At 40.3% G+C, this 19220-nt stretch overlaps 1 protein-coding gene across 3 annotated transcripts in view; it reads left to right on the top strand.

Annotated features, from left to right (window-relative positions):
- The window catches only part of CELSR1 (cadherin EGF LAG seven-pass G-type receptor 1), a 332485-nt gene that overhangs the window by 128364 nt on the left and 184901 nt on the right, over positions 1-19220 (top strand). For all 3 annotated transcript variants that reach the window (XM_033957924.1, XM_033957923.1, XM_033957925.1), the window contains exons 4-5: positions 5694-5809; positions 14126-14214. In XM_033957924.1, the coding sequence (XP_033813815.1) occupies positions 5694-5809; positions 14126-14214 (205 nt within the window). The remainder of the gene's footprint in view (positions 1-5693; positions 5810-14125; positions 14215-19220) is intronic.

The following is a 19220-nucleotide window of genomic DNA, read 5'->3' as shown; positions in this document are numbered from 1 at the left end:
TCAATGCGGCCCAGTGAAGCCAAAAGATTGGACACCCCTGTGCTACAGAGTCAATAGCATGTTAGAGGATTGAAACACAAAGCTACAGAATCAATAGCTTAGAGCTTATAGAGAATGTGACTAACATGCTTTGCAGAATCTAAGAAAATAAACCATAGAGTCACGAATGGGTATTAACATATCTGCAGTGAATGATAAAGAACTATGATGAGAACTTTGTACAAATAAGAGAAAAAAGAATAGACAATATTAAAATTGAATTAAAAGAAAGAGAAGGAAATGAGAGCAGGAAGAGAATCAGAATGTAGGAAAATTAAAAAGAAATGAAATGTAAATAAAATCTCAATAACCAAATAAAACAAATGTAAGAAGAAGAAAAGAAAGATAAACTGGGAGAAATTGAATTAGTCATTAAGGCAGTTCAGCCATCACAGCAGGGCAACCTCTGCAGACAGAACTTTCTTATCCATTCCTACTCTAGCGGATGGGCTTCAAGGTGCATAATTTTTCAGCAAGGTTAGTTTAGCAACCTTCATTTTTCTGCCATAGGGCAGCAGCATTCGCTGTGCTGCATGGAGGCAGCTTTCTTTGTGCTACATGCTACTAGCGCTCTACTAGGCTATGCATTGGCGACAGGCTGAGTATTCTCAGTAGCCTCTTAGGCTCTACAGTAGCGGCAGCCTTCTCTATCATAGTGCTGGTTCCAGCTTCTACTGCTCTCCGTCAGCAGTTGTTATGAGGTCCAGCCAAGACTTCTCTTTTCTAGCTCCTTATTAGGGTCCTCGTGGGCTATGCTGGATCCAGTCTCTGGTTCTGTGTGGTTCCACTTCTGCAGGGAGTAGCACAATTCTAACAGCTTCAGAGGGTGCACAATGGCAAACCAAGGAACGCATACTGATGGAACTTCAGCTTCCTCTTGCGCTGTATAGGACCATCTTGTCTTTCGCATGCAGTTTTGGCTCCTTTTCTGGAGGACCAGTGTCGTCTTTGCTTCTTACTGACAGTATATTCTTTAACTAAGATCAGTGGCTGCTTCAGTGGTGTAGTTCAAGGGACCAACCTCTGGTTTTACACGGCAGTTCTACCATGCACTTGGTGGAATCTGACGTTTATCTTTTGAGGTTCTGGTTTATCAGGATTTTCACTGCTGCTTCTCTCACAGTTATTTCTTGTCCTGTTAGCAGTACTTTCTCTTTTTGCTCTTTGGGTTGGCGGCAATATGAATTACTCATCAGCTTCAATGGTGGCATCTAGCCCCTACTTGCTGAGTTTCTAGGATAGTTCAGATCCAGCGCCTGCTCAGAGAGCTATCTGGGTCATAAGTGTCATACACTAACTTGTAACTTTATTCTTTTCCATTGCCTTGTGCAAAATACACATGTCTGTTTCACAGTTCTACTTTCTTCAACTGTAGCTTCAGTGATGGCATATAGAGAATGACCTGGGGTCAATTTTGTCCCCATCCCTAAGGGATCTATTTCCATCCCCATGAGTTCTGTCCGTGACCCATCCCTGCAAGCTCTATCCTCATCTGCACAAGCCTCAATCTAGGTAGTTTTACTGGGTGTGGAATATGAATATAGTTACTGGTATCCATGTCCTGTTTATAGTCATAAACTCCTTTGTTTGCCGTTACGGTACATGTATATAAAATGCAACAGTTCCACCCACTCACTGCAGAATTGAATTACTTTTATTTCCTTTGATTGAAAAACATTGCGTAAGATATTTACTGTTCTGCCTTCAGTTGCATCTTACATGAATTAGATTAAAGTGTGTATAAGAAAACTGACATTTATATGTTCTTAAACTCAAGATATACCTGAAGGTTTTCTATTTGAAATTGTTCTTGTAAAGCAGTAGTCTCGTACTAGCATTAGTCACTGACATTCTCTTTGTTCTGTTTTTTATTTGAAATCTTGGGGAGAAATAAGAGTAGACAGGTTACAAAAGTTTCTTTCATCTAGCAACGTCCATCATTATAAATCTAAGTAAACGGAAGTGTTACGGTGCTAATCTTCCTTAGAACCTCAGTGTGGCCATTGCACTAATACAGTATATGGTGGCCATTGCACTATATAAAGTATATCGCCTAAAAAATTGGCACAGGTCATAATTGTGCTTAGTGCAATTCTATAAAAGGCACGTGTCATATATAGAATTACACTTAGCATAACATTTAGGCACACCCATTTAGGGCAAGGAAAACCAGGCCTAAGTACCTGCACCTAAGTTGTGCGTGGATTGGGCGTATTGTATAACAGTGTGTGTAACTTTTAGGAATGCCCATGATCCACCCATGCTCCTCCCCTGACCACACCCCCTTTTGAGATTCACACACTAGAAGATTTTGTTGCATAGTTATAACACTCATATAGTGGTGTATAGGATGAGAAAACTAACTAGAAATATGGGTAATCGTGTGAAGACATTCCACGGGCAAACCTGAAGTTCTTAAAGGAGATTCTTTTTTTTTTTTTTAATCTTTATTTTTATTAATTTGAAAAAAATATCACAAGTAATGTACTTGTTGCAGAAATACAGAAAGTAAAGAACATCAAAAAGAAACAAGACTGTAAATGTAGCATTTCAATTATTATCCTTCTTAGACCACAAATTTAGAAAAAGGAGAGATCCATTAATTCCATGGAGAGAAATAAAACAAGAAGCCTAATTGTTAGAAAAGCTGACTACTCTTAACAGCCCAACTTATCTTTTAAATTCAGCTGATCATATATATTACATATCTCTAGAGATCTTTTTAAGGTCTCGAAAGGCTCTCAATTGTGATGGTAAAAAGAAAGTGTACAGGTAACGAATTAGAGAATGACACAGTGACAAAATTCATCACCGTTCCCGTCCCCATGGATAACCGCGGGAAACCATCTCGATGTCATCATTCAAGGAGAGAGGGAAGAATCAAGAGTGTAAATGGGCCCAACCACAGACCCTTAAGCTTTGCATTGAAGAATGTTGATGTAGAAGGACTGAGGTTGAGATAGACACATAAGAATGACACAGGATTGTTTCCCGCGGTTATCCGTGGGGACGGGGACGGTGATGAATTTTGTCACCGTGTCATTCTCGAATCAAATATTTACAGGGATATGCCAAAAGATAAGAAGCCCCCAAACTTTTTGTTTCATCATGCATAGAAATGAATTTTTTTCTGCGGTCCTGTGTTACCTTAGATACATCCGGATAAATCCAAATTCTTTGCCTTGAAAAATCTTGATGTAAATTCCGAAAATAAAGTTTCATTTTAAAGGAGATTCTATTTGTGATGGGTAGCCATTGTTCTCTAGACAAAAAAGGGGTAAACATGATAAAATATGTTATCACTTTCATTCAGCTTTATTACCATGTAGTGTACAGGGTGGATTTGATTTAAATTGTGATTTTAATCACTACTCAGAAAGACTTGATTTAAATCATGCTTGAGACATTATGAATGGATTAATGGAATTCATTTACCAAAAAAATTTAAACATTGCATGAATATACAACCTCATGCTACATAATTAAAAACTAGTCCTTATTTCATGATGAAAAACTTTTGGACTTTAAGGGCTCCTTTTACAAAGGTGCGTTAGGGCCTTAACGCGTGGAATAGTGCGCGCTAAATTGCCGCGTGCACTAGCTGGTACCGCCTCCTCTTGAGCAGGCGGTAGTTTTTTGGGTAACGCACGCTAATCTGGTGCGTGCGCTACAAACACTAGTGCACCTTGTAAAAGGAGCCCTAAGTTTCAAGTTTATTAAAATTTTGATAAAATGCTAATCATAAAGGTGTTTTAAAATTTAAAAAAGGGGAAACTTTTAAGGGCTCCTTTTATCAAGGTGTGCTACGGGGGTTAGCGCTTCGGACATTTCATCACGCGCTAACCTCCGTGGCAGCCTAAAATCCTAACGCCTTGTCATTGGAGGTGTTAGATACTAGCGCAGCAGGCGGTTTAACCTGCGGTATTCTGCGCGTTAAACCGTTACTGCGCCTTTGTAAAAGGACCCCTAAGAGACTAGGTACGACTGGACGATACTTGACAAATATGAAAACAGGAGATAGATTTTTCCTCAAAAAGCATTTTTAAAAAAATCAAATTTAAATTTAAAAAAAATGTGATTTAAATTTAAAATTCCAATTTTTAATTAAAAAAAAATCTTTGATTTTTATCTACCCCAGTGGTGCGCCATTTGTAAATGTTTGAAAAATAAAGCTTTCAGACTGGAAGTAATGAGTTTCATTAGTCTGGTCAATTTATAACTAATGAGAGTGAGTGTATGGCAGAAATAATTAAGAAATACTTCTTTGCATTGAAAATTATGCTGGAAATGTGATGGATATTGAGCTCATTGACCAGGATATCATCTGAATTCTGTAAAGAAGATCCAGTAGAGATTCAGTGTACCTGGACGAGTAGGGTTTCAGAGAGGAAGGAGAGATCTATATCTGAAAAAGATAGGGATCTCAGTCTTTTCTAAGTTTGAGTTTCTTGTCATTTAGCCAATTTGCTGTAAAGGTGTGATTGTCAAAGATGTCTTATAGAAAATGTGAGTCTCAAAAGTTAGAGGAGCTGACAATTGGAGGTTGTTGGCATAGGAGATGAAACCAAGATCTTAACATCAAAATCCAAATAGTGTCAAAAGGTTCCACAAAGAAGCAGCAAAACAACAAAAAGATTGTGGAATAGAAGATTGGATATACCAGTTTATAGTCTAATAAGCATCCAAATAACTTAAAAACAATCATCTTAAAAACAATCCACTAAGTCACAAGATAAAAAAACAAATAATTTATAAAATAAATGACCCAACACGGACCGTGTTTTGGCAAAATAAAAATGCCTTCCTCAGGGGTCTTATGCGGTCCTAAAAGATAGAAAGAGAAAAGATTTAGAAAAAATATATTTATTTATGTAAAATAAACAAGAATAAGTTGTGGTGCACGTAATAAAAATGAATGTGTGAGATGAAATAATGAAAAGACAATGGTGGTAATTAATCCACAAAAAGAATGCGTGGTAATGGAAAAACTAAAAGAGGTGAAAAATGATGTCAACATTGTGGAAAATGCTCAGTGAAAATGATTCACTGATGTATTTTTCACTTAAGTATTTGTACTGAGTGTTTTATGGGTTATTTCAGTTACATTAGGAATAAATTATTTTGAATTGTTTGGTTAATTGATGATTCTACTGTATTTATTGTATTAGATATTGTGGACCTCACAAATTAGATTAAGTGAAATAAACTTTTAATCCTTGTAACACCACATAGGTTTTACTGTTTTATATTTTTGTAACACCCAGGTTTTCAAGCTGTAAGGGCTTAATGCTTTTCATTTGAGATTATTGTTTTTTCAAAATATAAAAAATGCTAAAACCACAAGATAAATTGACTAGCCATGTTATTTCAGTTCTGTTTGCAAGAAAAGAGATGAGAACAGCTTTCCGCTATTACCAGGCAAGTTAGTGTTTAATTTTTAAAATGATGTTGACCTGGCATCTTGTTTGGTTTTCTCTGGTGTACCAGTTCTGTTGTGGGAATAAGATCATCAAGACGTCTGCATGTTTCTCTAAGTACAACATTCTGCCTCTAGCTTTTTAACATGAAGGCTCTGTCTGGCCAAAATGAACAGATAATAAACTTTTTAATTTGTAGTTCATTACAATGGAAATATGATTGTCTTTGTATTTTAGGTTTGCTACCCGAGAAAGGAATGCCCTTCTTCTCTATAATGGCCGTTTTAATGAAAAACATGACTTTATTGCTCTAGAAATCATTGAAGAACAGATCCAGTTAACCTTTTCAGCAGGTAAGGAATTAATTATGCTGAATTTACAACTTTTGTTATCAGCTTTATAGATCATTCTTTCCAACAGGGTGTACAATTCTGCTCCTCAGCATTATCATAGGAAGAATGCCATGGATGCCAAAGATAATTTTCTTCACATTCTTTGCGCTTGCTCTGACACACCTTAGTACTGTCATATTACCCATTATTATTATGGTAAAACTAGAGGGCATAATTTAAGGTTACAGGGAGGAAGACTTAGGAACAATGTTAGGAAATTCTTCTTTATAAAGAGGGTGGTAGATGCCTGGAATGCCCTCCCGAGGGAAGTGGTGGAGAGGAAAACGGTGATGGAATTCAAAAAAGCTTGGGATAAAAATAGAGGATCTCTAATTAGAAAACGAAGGGTATAAATTAAAGAACTAAGGCCGGTATTGTCCCATATATGGTGATTTGGTGTAGGATGGGCTGGGGTGGGCATCAATGGGAACCCCACTAATTTGGAACATGAGGATGTTACAGGCCAGACTTTATGGTAGATATCCTGCAAACAAACGGATGGTTGGATAGACTGGAGTGAACTTGGATGGCAACTCAGCTTTGGAACCTAGGACAATACCAGACCATGTGTTAGCATAGTAATAATCTAACACAACTTGTGAAATTTACTACAAGCTGCATTATTCCATTTGTGTAATAAAAAGCTTCTTTGCATATATTTGTATGCAAATATAACTGTTTACTGTCATGTCATGTTATGACTAAATAGCATGTAATTAATGCAATTAATGGGTATTATAGATTTTATTGCACAATAGTGCTATAATAAAGTTTAGTAAATAGGCCCCGAAATTTGTCCCTGCGGTAATAGTGAGTGAAATAGTGAGTGAAATGACTTGCCTGGGGTTACAAGAAGTGTCATTGGGAGAAATGGGATTTGAACCATGGCTTCCCTTGTTCTCCATTTGCTGCTCTAATCACTAAGGCCCATATTCTACTTAAAGATGCCATTTATAGAATATGGGCCTTGGTGATTAGAGCAGCAAATAGAGAAGGCGCTTAAGTTAAGTCCAAAATGCCATTTAAGAGAGCTTTTAAGCCAAATTTCAAGGCGCCTACAAAAAATGGCACCAGAATCACGCCACTGTAGGCATGGTGTGGGGCACCATAAAGCATCTCCATAGGCACAATTCACGTCAAAGGTAGGATCTGGAAATGTAACCTTGAAAACCCTGGCCTACAGTTTTGGCACCTACCTTTCCCGAAGGCGCGATTCTCTAAACGGCGCCATCGCATGATTAACATGCAGTCAGCGGCTGCTTGTAAGGCATCCACCGACAGCAGTGCCGTTTATAGACTCCAGGCCCAGGTTACTCCAGCGGCAATTGTGTAAACAGAGGTACACATACAGGATGTAAAATGACGCGTCCAAGATCACAAACAGTTTTTGAAAAATGATATTTTTTTTAAATGGCATTGAAGAAGTTCTGACTTGCAAGTCATTGCTTTGCCAGTTAACCATTGCGTCACAGCAAAGAGGTGAGGGTGTGTGTTTACCATTCGTTTTGTCTCTATATAAGCTTCCTTTGCTTGTAGGCGGGAGACTTTTTCTCCTATGACGAGCTAATCTATTCAAATAAAAAACAGTGATATTTCTTCTTTGAAAAGATCTATTGTTCTAGTGTTAAAAGACTTGTTTAAAAAGCCCAGCCTTTATTTGTTTCTGTAAAGAGACTGTCAGGTAAATATTTAGTTTTTTGGTGTTTTTTTTTCCTTCATAACCACACAACAGCAGTAGAGCCTAGCCACCTTATTGTGAATACTATTCTCAGGAATGCTCTTGTTTTATGTTTATACAGTGTAATGGGTGAGATAAGTTTGAGACTGAAAGAATGGCAAATGCACTTCAAATATTAGTGTGGAGGGCAAAGCTAAAGTTTGTTTTATGATTCCATGCAAGAGTGGGATGTTTGGTTGCTGATTGGAGCTTCTTTTCTTCCTGCTAATCAAATCGTGGTGGTAGGGCAGGGAGGGGGATAGGTTGATATATTGAGACAACTCAATGAGAGCTTCCGTGGTACAGTTGAGAGAATTCACACTTGGGAAGGGAGTTCTGACCTGCCTCTGGCGTTACTGAAGGTCAGTATGAGAGAAGTGGAAGACAGGGCTTTGGCTGAGAACAGCCATAGCTAGGCATTTTAGCATGTGGGACACACTATTAAGAGTGTTTGCATTTACCTGCAATTTAGACACCTGTTCCTCTTCGCCTCCACCTTGATACACAGTCCTTTTTCCCAGTCTCAGCTTAGATAATGGAGAGAGCTGGGTGTTTTTTCTCCCATCTTTTTATCTGTTGTTAGCTGGTGCATGCATTCCTGTCACTGTTCTGTCCCCAAGAGTCTTTGCACCCCAGGCGGACACCTTTCTTGCCCCCCTCCGAGTTTAGGAGAGCCCAGGAGCCCTCATCTCGATGGGCGGTTGTAACACGGGGATGGAGGGGCCCGCGTTGCCACCCATCGGGATGAGCGCTCAGCGCGAGTAGGCGGGGGCAGGAAGGAGAGGAGGCAGCTCAGCGTTCAGCTGGTTTTTCCCGCCGCTGAGCAGCCTCACAATAGGTGGAGGGACGTGGGGCTAACGGTCAGGCGCAACTTATAAAGCCGAGATCTCGGAGGACCCGACATCTTCCTGGGTCCTCCGAGGCGACTTTTTCCCGCCCAGCCACTCTTTCTAGTTAGGTAGGTTGCTGAGGTGTGGCTCGGGGTTGCAGTTATCCCGCGCTACTGGCTGCTGGGGCTCATCAGGAGATGAGCAGGGGCCAGCGGGGAGCCGTGCCCAGGGTTCTGGTGTCTCAGGTTAAAGGGGCATGTAGGGACATGCCACCCCCCAGGTCCTTGCTGACATGGCAAGGTCGGGGGCCAAATATTATTGATTATTTTATTTTAAAAAATTTCCATACCGTTTAAAACTAAACGGTTTACATAATTTACTTTGTAGCTCGGGAAAACAGTTTTTGTTATGCGAGTGTGATAAATTGATTAGTTGTCAATAAACAGAGCTGCGGCTATTTATACCAAGAAGAATGTTGTCTAGTTATGAGGTGAGAGGGGTGGGAGACGTGGGGGACAATCGGGCCAATACAGATCCCGCTGTTAATGATTCTACTATTTTGCTGAACCCTGAACGCTCTGTCATGATGGACTGTTATGACGGGCAGTAAAGGCCTGAATGAGGTCGAACTGTAGAGAAAGTGCGTGCCTCATGGTTGCTGATTTCCCGAGAGGGCAGTGCGGGAGCTGTTTGGTAAGCATGACAAAAAGCATGATTAGAGTCAGAAACTAAGGCGCGCTGATAGCGTGCGCTAATCAAATTAGCACACGCGAAATGCTAACGAGTGCATGTTAGTCTATGGATGCGTTAGCGTTTAGCGCGCACTAATTGGTTAGCGCACCTTGGTAAAAGAGGGGGGTTTCGAAAATAGACAAAACCATGAAGAGGACAAAAAAATCTATATGGCCTTCAGTTTTTCTCTGTCTACTGTTTGAAATAACTTGCATTTCAGCCGTCACCACCACCTTCCCCCTCCTCCCCCCCTAACACAGCTCCTAAACCTTGTTTCACCTCTCTGCCTCTGAAGTTTCAGAGCTCAGCTAATACATATTTGTTAATGTTAGCATTTCCGTATCACATTTCAGGTCTTGTCCTTAACCTTTAGTCTACAGTAAAGAACTGGAGGTAATATTAAACACACCGATGAAGCTGCTCAAACAGTAAATCATGACTGCAAGCACAGGCTGCCCACCAGCTTTGTGAATAATTCTGTTAGAACTTTGACAAATTACAAGTAGAACCAGATATACATCTTTGTTAGAGAAAAGAAATCTGTGAACTCAATGTGTGGTACATATTAGAGAATGACACGGGGATAAATTTTTCCCCGTCCCATTCCTGTAAGCTGTGCCTTAAATGCAAAAGCCTCAAACACTTATGATTTTAAAGTGTTTGACGCTTGTGCAGATGAGGACAGAGCTTAGGCATTGGTGGAATGAGGCATTATGACATCACAATCTGAGCTCTAGAATGTTGCTACTTATGATTTTAAAGGGTTTGAGGCTTGGGCAGATGAGGACGGAGCTTGCAGGAATGGGGCAGGGACAGGAAAAGAACTCGCCAGGATAGGAAAATGAGTTCCCGTGGGGATGGGGAAAAATTTGTTCCCATGTCATTCTCTAGTTAGTACATCTCTTCATTTCCTAGCTCTGAGTACTGTCAGGTCGTTCCCCAACCTTCACTCATGCTGATCAGCCCAGCAACTGCATGCCAGGAGATTAATATACTGTTACAGTTTTAACCAGCTGTATAATTTTTACTCTTTAATACTATTTCCTTAATATGGTTTAAGTTTTCTTAACGTTTTGGCTTAGACTAAAGACACAAACAGAGAAACATGATAGCAGATAAAGACCAACTGGCCCATTCAGTCTGCCCATCCTCAGTAACCATTATCTCTTTCTCTTTCTAAGACATTTCAGCAGTGGTCCATCTTAGAACTAAAATGTATATTACATATCACTTATATAGTGCTGAAAGGCTACGCAGCGCTATACATTTTTACATTTATAGCCGGTCCCTGCTCTGAAGAGCTTACAATCTAACTTGGACAGACAGACTTGACATATAGGGTTAGGGATGCAGAACCTAAGGTGAAAGGAGTCAAAAGAGGTGGGCTTTTAACTGGGCCTTGAACACTGCCAGAGACTGAGCCTGCCATAGGGATTCGGGCAGCTTGCTCCAAGCATAGTTAATACTTCATCTGTAGGGTTATGCAAGGATATCGGCATGAAAATACTTTCTTCATTGTTTTGATCTGCTGGTTACACTGACTCTCCCCTCACCCCCCAATACAGTGTTCCCCCGGTCATTCATGGTTTGCAGTTCGTGGTCCCGGTTATTCGCGGTGTTCTCCGACCAGGACTTCCTGTGCTAAAGTCAAGCTTCCCCAATCAGGAGCTGCATGTCAAAGCAGCTCCTGATTGGTGAAGCCTGACTTTAGTGCAGGAAGAGGCGGTTGATCATACCGCGAGTGATTTCCTTCACTCGATGACGCTCTAGCTGCCCTATCCTGCCTCCCCAGGCTAAAAACCACCTAAATCAGGCTTCCATGCCCTCCTCCTGCACCCGGCCGCGGTCCCTGAAGCCCAGCTGCAGCAGGTGGTTGTTCTGGATCTGCAGTGGCCGCTTTCCCTGTGCAGCTGCACTTAGAGCGCAGGCAGGCAGGTGGCCTGCAGGAGGTCACTCTTGAGCACCGGCGGGTCAGCGATGACCAGCGAGTGCTCCAGATCCGAAGGGCAGCCCAGAGTGACGGAATCCAGCCCATCCGGGATCAAGCTGAAGCGCTCCGAGTCCATGTCCAGGAGCCTCAAGGTTGCGGGGCAGCGGCACCAGGCAGGGAGCATCTTCCAGCTCCTTTTCGTCCTGTATTCATGTTTTTTCGATATTCATAAGAACATAAGCAATGCCTCCACTGGTCAGACCTGAGGTCCATCGTGCCCAGCAGTCCGTTCATGCGGCGGCCCAACAGGTCCAGGACCTGTGCAGTAATCCTTTATCTATACCCCTCTATCCCTTTTTCCAGCAGGAAATTGTCTAATCCTTTCTTGAACACCAGTACCCCAGTACTGGAACGGAACCCCCACGAATATCAGTGGAGTACTGTATAGCAAAAATGAACTAAAGTAATGGATCTTCAAACTCTGCAAGTAATATAAAAACACACTTCTTTTAACTGATTTGGAATACAGCTTTAAATGATTTAGTTGGTTATTAAGCTCATTTTTAATGCACTTAAACACACAAAGAGTGTTTAATACTGGCCCTACAACTAGAACAAGAAGTATAGTTAAATAAGTTACTTTCCATCTGATCTCTGTAAGGTCCTATTGGTGTGCAGGCTCCAGTGTGTCTTTTTTTTATAGTCAAATGTATTTTATTGAGTTCAACAGAAAGACAATGGTATGCAGCATATGCGAGAAAAACAAGCTCAAAGTATAGCAAAGAACCCACAACATCATAGGCTCCAGTGTATCTTAAAGGAACAGAAAGCCTCTGTGTTCCAGCCTTTGTAAGCCACTTTGATGAGAAAATAGTTGTTTGGAAAATGTATACGAAGCCAGATAATTTATTTACAAATACAGTGGTGCCTCACACAACGAACTTAATTCGTTCCAGGAGCAAGTTTGTTATGCGAAAAGTTCGTTATGTGAAACGCGTTTTCCCATAACAATACATGTTAAAAAAAATAATTTGTTCTGTAGCATAAAATATGCTAAGATGACATAAAAAAAGATAAATTTATCTTGTTAGAGCTGTTAGCATGATATAGAGGGGATATATGTGAAGGGGAGGGGAGACAGGGGTTTTGTTGATCCTTGCTGTGTATTATAATCACCCCCCACATACTCCCCAATACCTTTTTTAATTCCTCCCATCTTTCCCAGCCAGTGGCGTACAGGCCAGAAGCGCAGAGATCAGGAGCAATTCCTCTGCACGCCTGTGTGGGCCCATGCCGATCTCCGAATGGCTGCAGTTAGTTCTTGTGAGTCCCGCGAGAGCTGGCTGCAGTTAGTTCTTGTGAGTCCCGCGAGAGCTGACTGCAGCCATTCAGAGATCAGCGCAGGCCCAGGCAGTAGCACAGAAGGCTTGCTCTTGATCTCTGTCTGCGCTTCTGGCTGGGAAATTTGCTAGACCACCACGAGTGAGCGGGTGAGATTAAAATTGCAGCAGTGGTGGCTTTTTTAAAAAAATATGTGGCGGCGGGGGGAGGTTTAAAAATATGCGGTGGCGGCAGAGGCTTAAAAATATGCAGCAGCGGCGGCAGGGGGGTTTAAAATATGTAGCGCCACTGCACAGGGAGCCAGGCGGAGAGAGGGCAGTTAAGCGATGCAGCTCGGGCGACTTCGTTGTGTGAAACGAAGTTCGTTGTGGGAAGCAAGACCTGAAGTTCGTTGTGCGCAGCGTTCGCTGTGCGAGGCGTCTGTTATGCGAGGCACCACTGTATAAGAATTTAATAAATGCTATTGGCGATCAGATTTCAATAGGAGTCTACCTGATTGAAAAAAATGCAATAAGAAATATCTAGACTTAATTTGTGGAGAATAACATGATTAGGAATGAATAGGTGCCTTTTTTAAGTATGATGTCAAGTACTCTTTGTATGGTATATCTCTGGCCTTTGATATGTTAATTGTTGGGAAAATTAAAATATGTATTCTACTGCCTATGGATGAATGGTATGCATGTGTATGAATGAGTATGATGTTACACTCTCTGTATGTGGGGGGAAGGGTGAGGGGAGGTGTTTATTTTAGACTTATATATATATACTAGTCTTTAAGCCCGTTACATTAACGGGTGCTAGAATCCCTCTCCCTAATTCTCTCTCCATGGCCCTCTTCTGTCTCCCCCCCCCCCCCCCGAGCAAAGCTGTCTGTCCCCAGCACACCTCCCCCCCAAAGTAGCCCCCTTTCCCTCTCCCTATCTCTCCATGGACCCTTCTGTCTCCTCCCAGAGCAAAGCTGTCCCCAGCACACCTCCCCCCCAAAGCAGCCCCCTTTCCCTCTCCCTATCCAAGGCCCCTTCTGTCTCCCCCAGCACACCCCTCCCCCCAAAGCAGCCCCCTTTCCCTCTCCCCCTGGCTCCCGGTATTGATCCCCTTCTTACCCTCCCCTCCATCCCGGCGTCTTCTGGCCTGCTCCTCTTCAAAGCAGCCTGCGATCGTGGTGGCCGGCTTTAGCGAACCTCGCAGGCTGCTCTCCAACTCGGTAGCACGTTCCCTCTGACGCGATCCTGTGCATCAGAGGGAGCGTGCTACTGAGGTTGGAGAGCGGCCTGCGAGGTTCTTTAAAGCCGGCCACGATCGCAGGCTGCTCTGAAGAGGATCGGCGGCAGCGGCGAGTGAGGTGACACGGCGAGGACGCGGGCAGGCAGCGAGTGAGAGACAGCGGTGAGTGAGGGCGGGCGGTGACGTGCCGAGGCAGAGAGAGAGCACAGTCGCACGCCTTCAGCCCCCGCATGCGCCGTGAGGTTAGAATGTTGCCACAGAAGCACACCTCATGGCGCCACACCGCACGAATTTTCGAGAGCGCATGCGCACTCTAGCATTTTATTATTATGCATATATCCTTTGCTTATGTTGGGAATTGTTATGTGGAAATATTTTAGAGAATGTATTCTGCTATCTAATTGTTTATATGATCAATTTTCAGTAAAAATATTTGAACTGAAAAAAAAAAGAAATATCTAGACTTTGCTATATATTAAGTATTTTAACTGACCTTGCAGGTGAGACCACAACAACTGTTGCCCCATTTATCTCAGGAGGCGTCAGTGATGGGCAGTGGCATTCTGTTCAGGTGCAGTACTATAACAAGGTAAGGCTTGAAAAGATAGTCACTCTTTTAAGAACAATTGTGCAGAAAGAGGCATTTATGAATGTTGTTAGATAATTAAAATGTGTCTCACCACTTAACCACATTACTGAAGTATGATTTATTTGTTATAAATCTTGAGCAGGGTGGATTTGATTTAAATCAAATAGATTTAAATCACAATTTAAATCACTAGTCAGAAAGTCTTGATTTAAATCATGGTTCTCTCATAGTATTCACTGCCCCTCAGTACTGCCCAAAAAAGGAATATTTGTTTGTTTCAACTCTTTATTACTTCATAACAACTGTATCAAAATGACGGTAGTATGCAGTAATAGTAACAAATATATTTTTGTTCAAATATGACAGTTCCTGCGGGCAGTCTTTAGGAAATATGATGAAATCAAAATACGAATATTTATCCACTTGAAGATCCTGCCTATTCAAACATGTTCCTTTTGTCATCTTTATCAAAACACTGCTCATAATGTTTTATTCGGGCCGCCTTGCATTTCTTTTTTGCAATGTTGCATTTTGTATGCATGCTTGCCTTACTCATAAGTACACTGAATTTCAAGGTAAAATATTAAGCAGCATTCAGATTCTGGGGCACAAACACACGCATACAGTGTGCAGGGCGTTCGGATTCCAAAGCAGCGTTCGGATTCTGAGACAAAATTTACTACAAAAAAAAGTTTGGATTCCAAAACGTTCAAGTTCTGAGGCGTTCAGATTCCGAGGTACCACTGTATTCCCAAACTGGGTCTCTTTTAAGGCCTGCTGCCATTATAGGTTTTCTCCTCCAAGAAGAGAATAATATGGTAAACCTCAGGCTAAACACACAAAGATCCTAAGACTTGTGGAGTATTCAGGTTTCACTTTCATTTTACTGCTTGCCCCTCCCTTCTCACACTTAGCTCCATGTGCAGATATATAAACTTAGCACTTAAGAGGTAAAGGGTTGATTCTGTGTACATCGATTTGCAAAGGAACAATGGGGCTAAGGTATTTTTCTCAAGTCTGTATATTTTATAGCATTGTTGCTGTGAAGAAGAGGCATGTTATCTCTGTAGGTACAAATTCACAGTTTTAAGAAATCTGTCATAAGATCTTCTAGATAGAAAAATTGCCTGCGATATTATGAATTGGTTAATGGATTAATTTACCAACAAATTTGACATTGCATGAATATACAGCTTCATGCTACATAATTAAAAACATAAGAATTGCCGCTGCTGGGTCTGACCAGTGGTCCATCGCGCCCAGCAGTCCGTTCCCGCGGTGGCCCCCAAGTCAAAGACCAGAGCCCTAACTGAGATCAACTCTACCTGCGAACTTTTGTATTATAATAGCTCTTAAATAGAAATCTATCTTTAGATAGATTTTTTTTCTCAAAAATGCATTTTATTTATAAAAATCCAATTTAAATTTTAAAAAATCTGATTTAATAAAAAAATCCAATTTTTTTCAAATTTTTTAAATAAATGATTTTTATTAACCCTGATTTTGAATAAGTTAGTCCTTCTGTATTACTCATTCTAAATGTGTCTTAGTTTCAGGGCTGTGGAGGCGTGTCAACTCTGAATCTAGCTTCAAAATTAAAAAAAATAAACACATTATAATATATGGTAAATTTATCATTTTATACTTACAAATATTTTTACTTAGGAAATATTTGTTGTGATATGTTTTTGTCTTTTCTTGCAGTATTGAATTGTGTCTGCTCTGTAGTCGATTTTGATCAGCTTTGGACCTTTATTTAAGGGGAGCTGGTGGAATCTAAATGCTACTTAACATAACATACCTTTGTGCTGAATCTAATTACCAGCACTTTACATTACATTACATTACATTAGGGATTTCTATTCCGCCATTACCTTGCGGTTCAAGGCGGATTACAAAAGGTTAATTTAAAAAAACAGAGTTACAATGATTAGCTAGAGAGGTAAGTTGTAGATCTTATGAACATTTAGCGGGTTGTTGAGGGTGGGGTGGTTTGTAAGAGAGTTAATAGGTGGTCATAGTGGAGATTCTTTTGTTATTATTAGTGCAGTAATGGGTAGATCAAATGTCAGTTTTAGAGTTACTAAGAGGTCGTGGTGTTATTGCTGCTTCAGGAATTTCTTGAAAAGTGTGGTTTTTATTTCTTTTCTGAAAAATTTTAAAGCCTAGAATCAGTAGGAGCTGGAGTCTGAGTCGTTGTATCAACTCCACGGCTCTGAATCAGTAGGAGCTGGAGTCTGAGTCGTTGTATCAACTCCACGGCTCTGATCTAATTGACTTTGTATACAATTATGTGAGAGGAAGCAAGCAGATAAACTATTTGCTTTAATTTAAAAAAAAAAAAAATTTTTTTACAAATTAATCATTTTTTAAGCAAAATCAGAGAGCAGAGAGAAATAATGATTTCCTTTAAATTTCAAACCTTTGGACATTTGGGGGCTGATTCTGTAAGAAGCACCATCTGGTTGTCAATCACCGCCAGGTGCCGCTTTCAGAATCAGGGAGACTGGTGCATAGCAAGGATCCTAGGCCTACATTTCCAGTGCCTAGAATCCTTGCGGAATCACAGCTAATGTCACCTAGTGCTGCTGAAGGCATTGCCCCTAAACATGCCCTCTTTTGGAGGCCTCCTAGCATTGCCTAATTTTTTATTTTGATGAGGCTTTAATTGGTTTTTAATGGCGCAACCAATTATCGCACCATTAAAAACCAATAAAAACCCTTAAATTAGTCTGCCGACGACTAACTTTTGGTGGCTTTTCCAGAATCCAGCCCTATGGACTTAATTTTATAACTGAATGCCTGTGTTTAGACGTGCATTTTATAAAGTATGCTTTCATGCCACAACTCTGCATCCTCCATCAACTCCACTCGGATTTTGCCCTCGACGATGTCTATGCACACTCATCGTATAAAAGTAGGTGCACTATTTAAATCTGGTTGTAAAATTAACCACTGGGGCCCTGATTCTGTAAATGGCTCCACTAAGTGGGTAGATCAACAGCGTCTAGCTAAGCTCTTTGCAGAACTCAAAATTGTTTAATTAGCTTAATTGGTATGACATGTGCCTACCGGCGCCTAGATCAAGGCGTCTAACAGCACCTACCCGCACCTACATGAACAGTGGGCATGATTAGGTGGCGGAGAATAGGCATGGTATGACTTAGTGTCAGTAGGCATCTGTGTTAAGTGCTGACAAATTAGTCCATTCTAATACACTGGTGCCTAAGTCGAATTAGGCACCACCTAGTACTAGTCTATAAACAATGCCTAGTGACTGATTGACAACCGTGCTGAATGGAGCCTAGGAGTTAGGTGCCTTTTATAGAATCAGAGCCTGAGTCAGACCTCCCCTACAAGTATCATTGAATATTTATATCTTCAGATATAGGGCTCCTTTTACGAAAGTGCGCTAGCGGTTTTAGCACATGCACCGGATTAGTGCGCACTATAGCACGCGCTAGCCTAAAATCTACCGCCTGCTCAAAATGAGGCGGTAGCGGCTAGCGCGCACAGCAGTTTAGCGCACACTATTCCGCGTGTTAAGGCCCTAGCCCGCCTTTGTAAAAGGAGCCCATAGTTTTTAATCCCTGAGTTTGAGAAATAGTTGGCAATGCAAGTGATTGTATAGGGTCGGAATTAAATAATATTGATCGGTGCATAAATGTGGAACACCTCTTGATGAGTTTTCTCCATCTTTTATTGGGAAAACTTGTGAGATGGTGTAAAAAAACAGGACTTTTTTGAGTGTACAATAGAAACAGTTATCTTTTTTGTTTTGCTCTTCAGTAACATTAGTGAAAACAAAACCATAGTCTTATCATTTTTTAAAGATTTGCAGTCTTAAGGCATCATACTTCGATTCACAGTGAATTTTGTTGCACACTACTGTCCAGTGATTAATAGAAAGAAATAAAAATCCTTAATGCTAATATTGAGCAGATTCTTATGTATGTAGTTTATTATTTATTTAAAAATGTATATACCGCATAAAAACTATGCAATTAACAAAATTACATGTATACATATTTAAAAATAATAATAATATAATAATTTTATTTTTATATACCACCTAACCAGCAGTTCATAGCGGTTTACACAATAGGTACTCAGCATACAATATAATAATAACATCATACATAATAAAATTCTAAGTAACTAATACAAGCATTAAAACTAATGAATAAGGAAAACACAATATAAACTAAAATAAGTATAGATAAAAAGATTAAAAGTACATTATAACTACATGATAATATAAAATCAATAATGTATATTGTATTTAAATAAATGGGGTTAAGATCTTTTCAAAACTGATAGTAAGTAAGAAATGGAGAAACAAGAAGATTCAAACATGAATTTATTAATCCTGCTTGGAATGCTAAGGTCCTATATAAAAATTTTTTGTAACGACATGCATTTGCTGAAGGAAAATAAAACCAACCATAGTAAACATGTTTCAACAATACAAACACAATAAAACATTAATTAACGATATCATTATTAAAACCTTATTTTAAATTCATCCTACAAGATGGAAAGGCAAAAAATCTCAAAAACATTTACAGGACGGGAAAGCATTAACAGAAAATAGCATTAGCACATGAAGGCATATATATAGTTGTGTATATATATGTTCATATGTGTAATATACTGTATGTGTACACAAACACTGATATATATTAGCACATCTGATTTTGATTTTTACAAATAAAACACCTCAGTATGTAAAAAAAAGCTTTTATTGGCTGACTACAGGCAAAAAATATTTCCTCTAGTCCTGTCAGCTTTCCTGTTGCCGGCTTAAGATCCTCAACACTGTTTTTGTGCCTTTTCCATGCTGAGATTGACTGTCTTTATAAGTTTTCAGCAGCTGCCAGGCCCCCCATTTCCTCTGCCCACTGCACAGCTGTTCCCAGCAAGGATATTGGAGCTCATTTTAAGAGACCAGAATGAACAAGGGTGGAGAGTTTGAGAATGATGGAGACAGGGTAAAGAGAAGGTTT

Source organism: Geotrypetes seraphini, chromosome 9, assembly GCF_902459505.1.
Source record: "Geotrypetes seraphini chromosome 9, aGeoSer1.1, whole genome shotgun sequence".
NCBI classification, from domain to species: domain Eukaryota; kingdom Metazoa; phylum Chordata; class Amphibia; order Gymnophiona; family Dermophiidae; genus Geotrypetes; species Geotrypetes seraphini.
The sequence above is the reverse complement of the archived record's forward strand: the minus strand, read 5'-3'. Positions and strand labels throughout refer to the sequence as shown.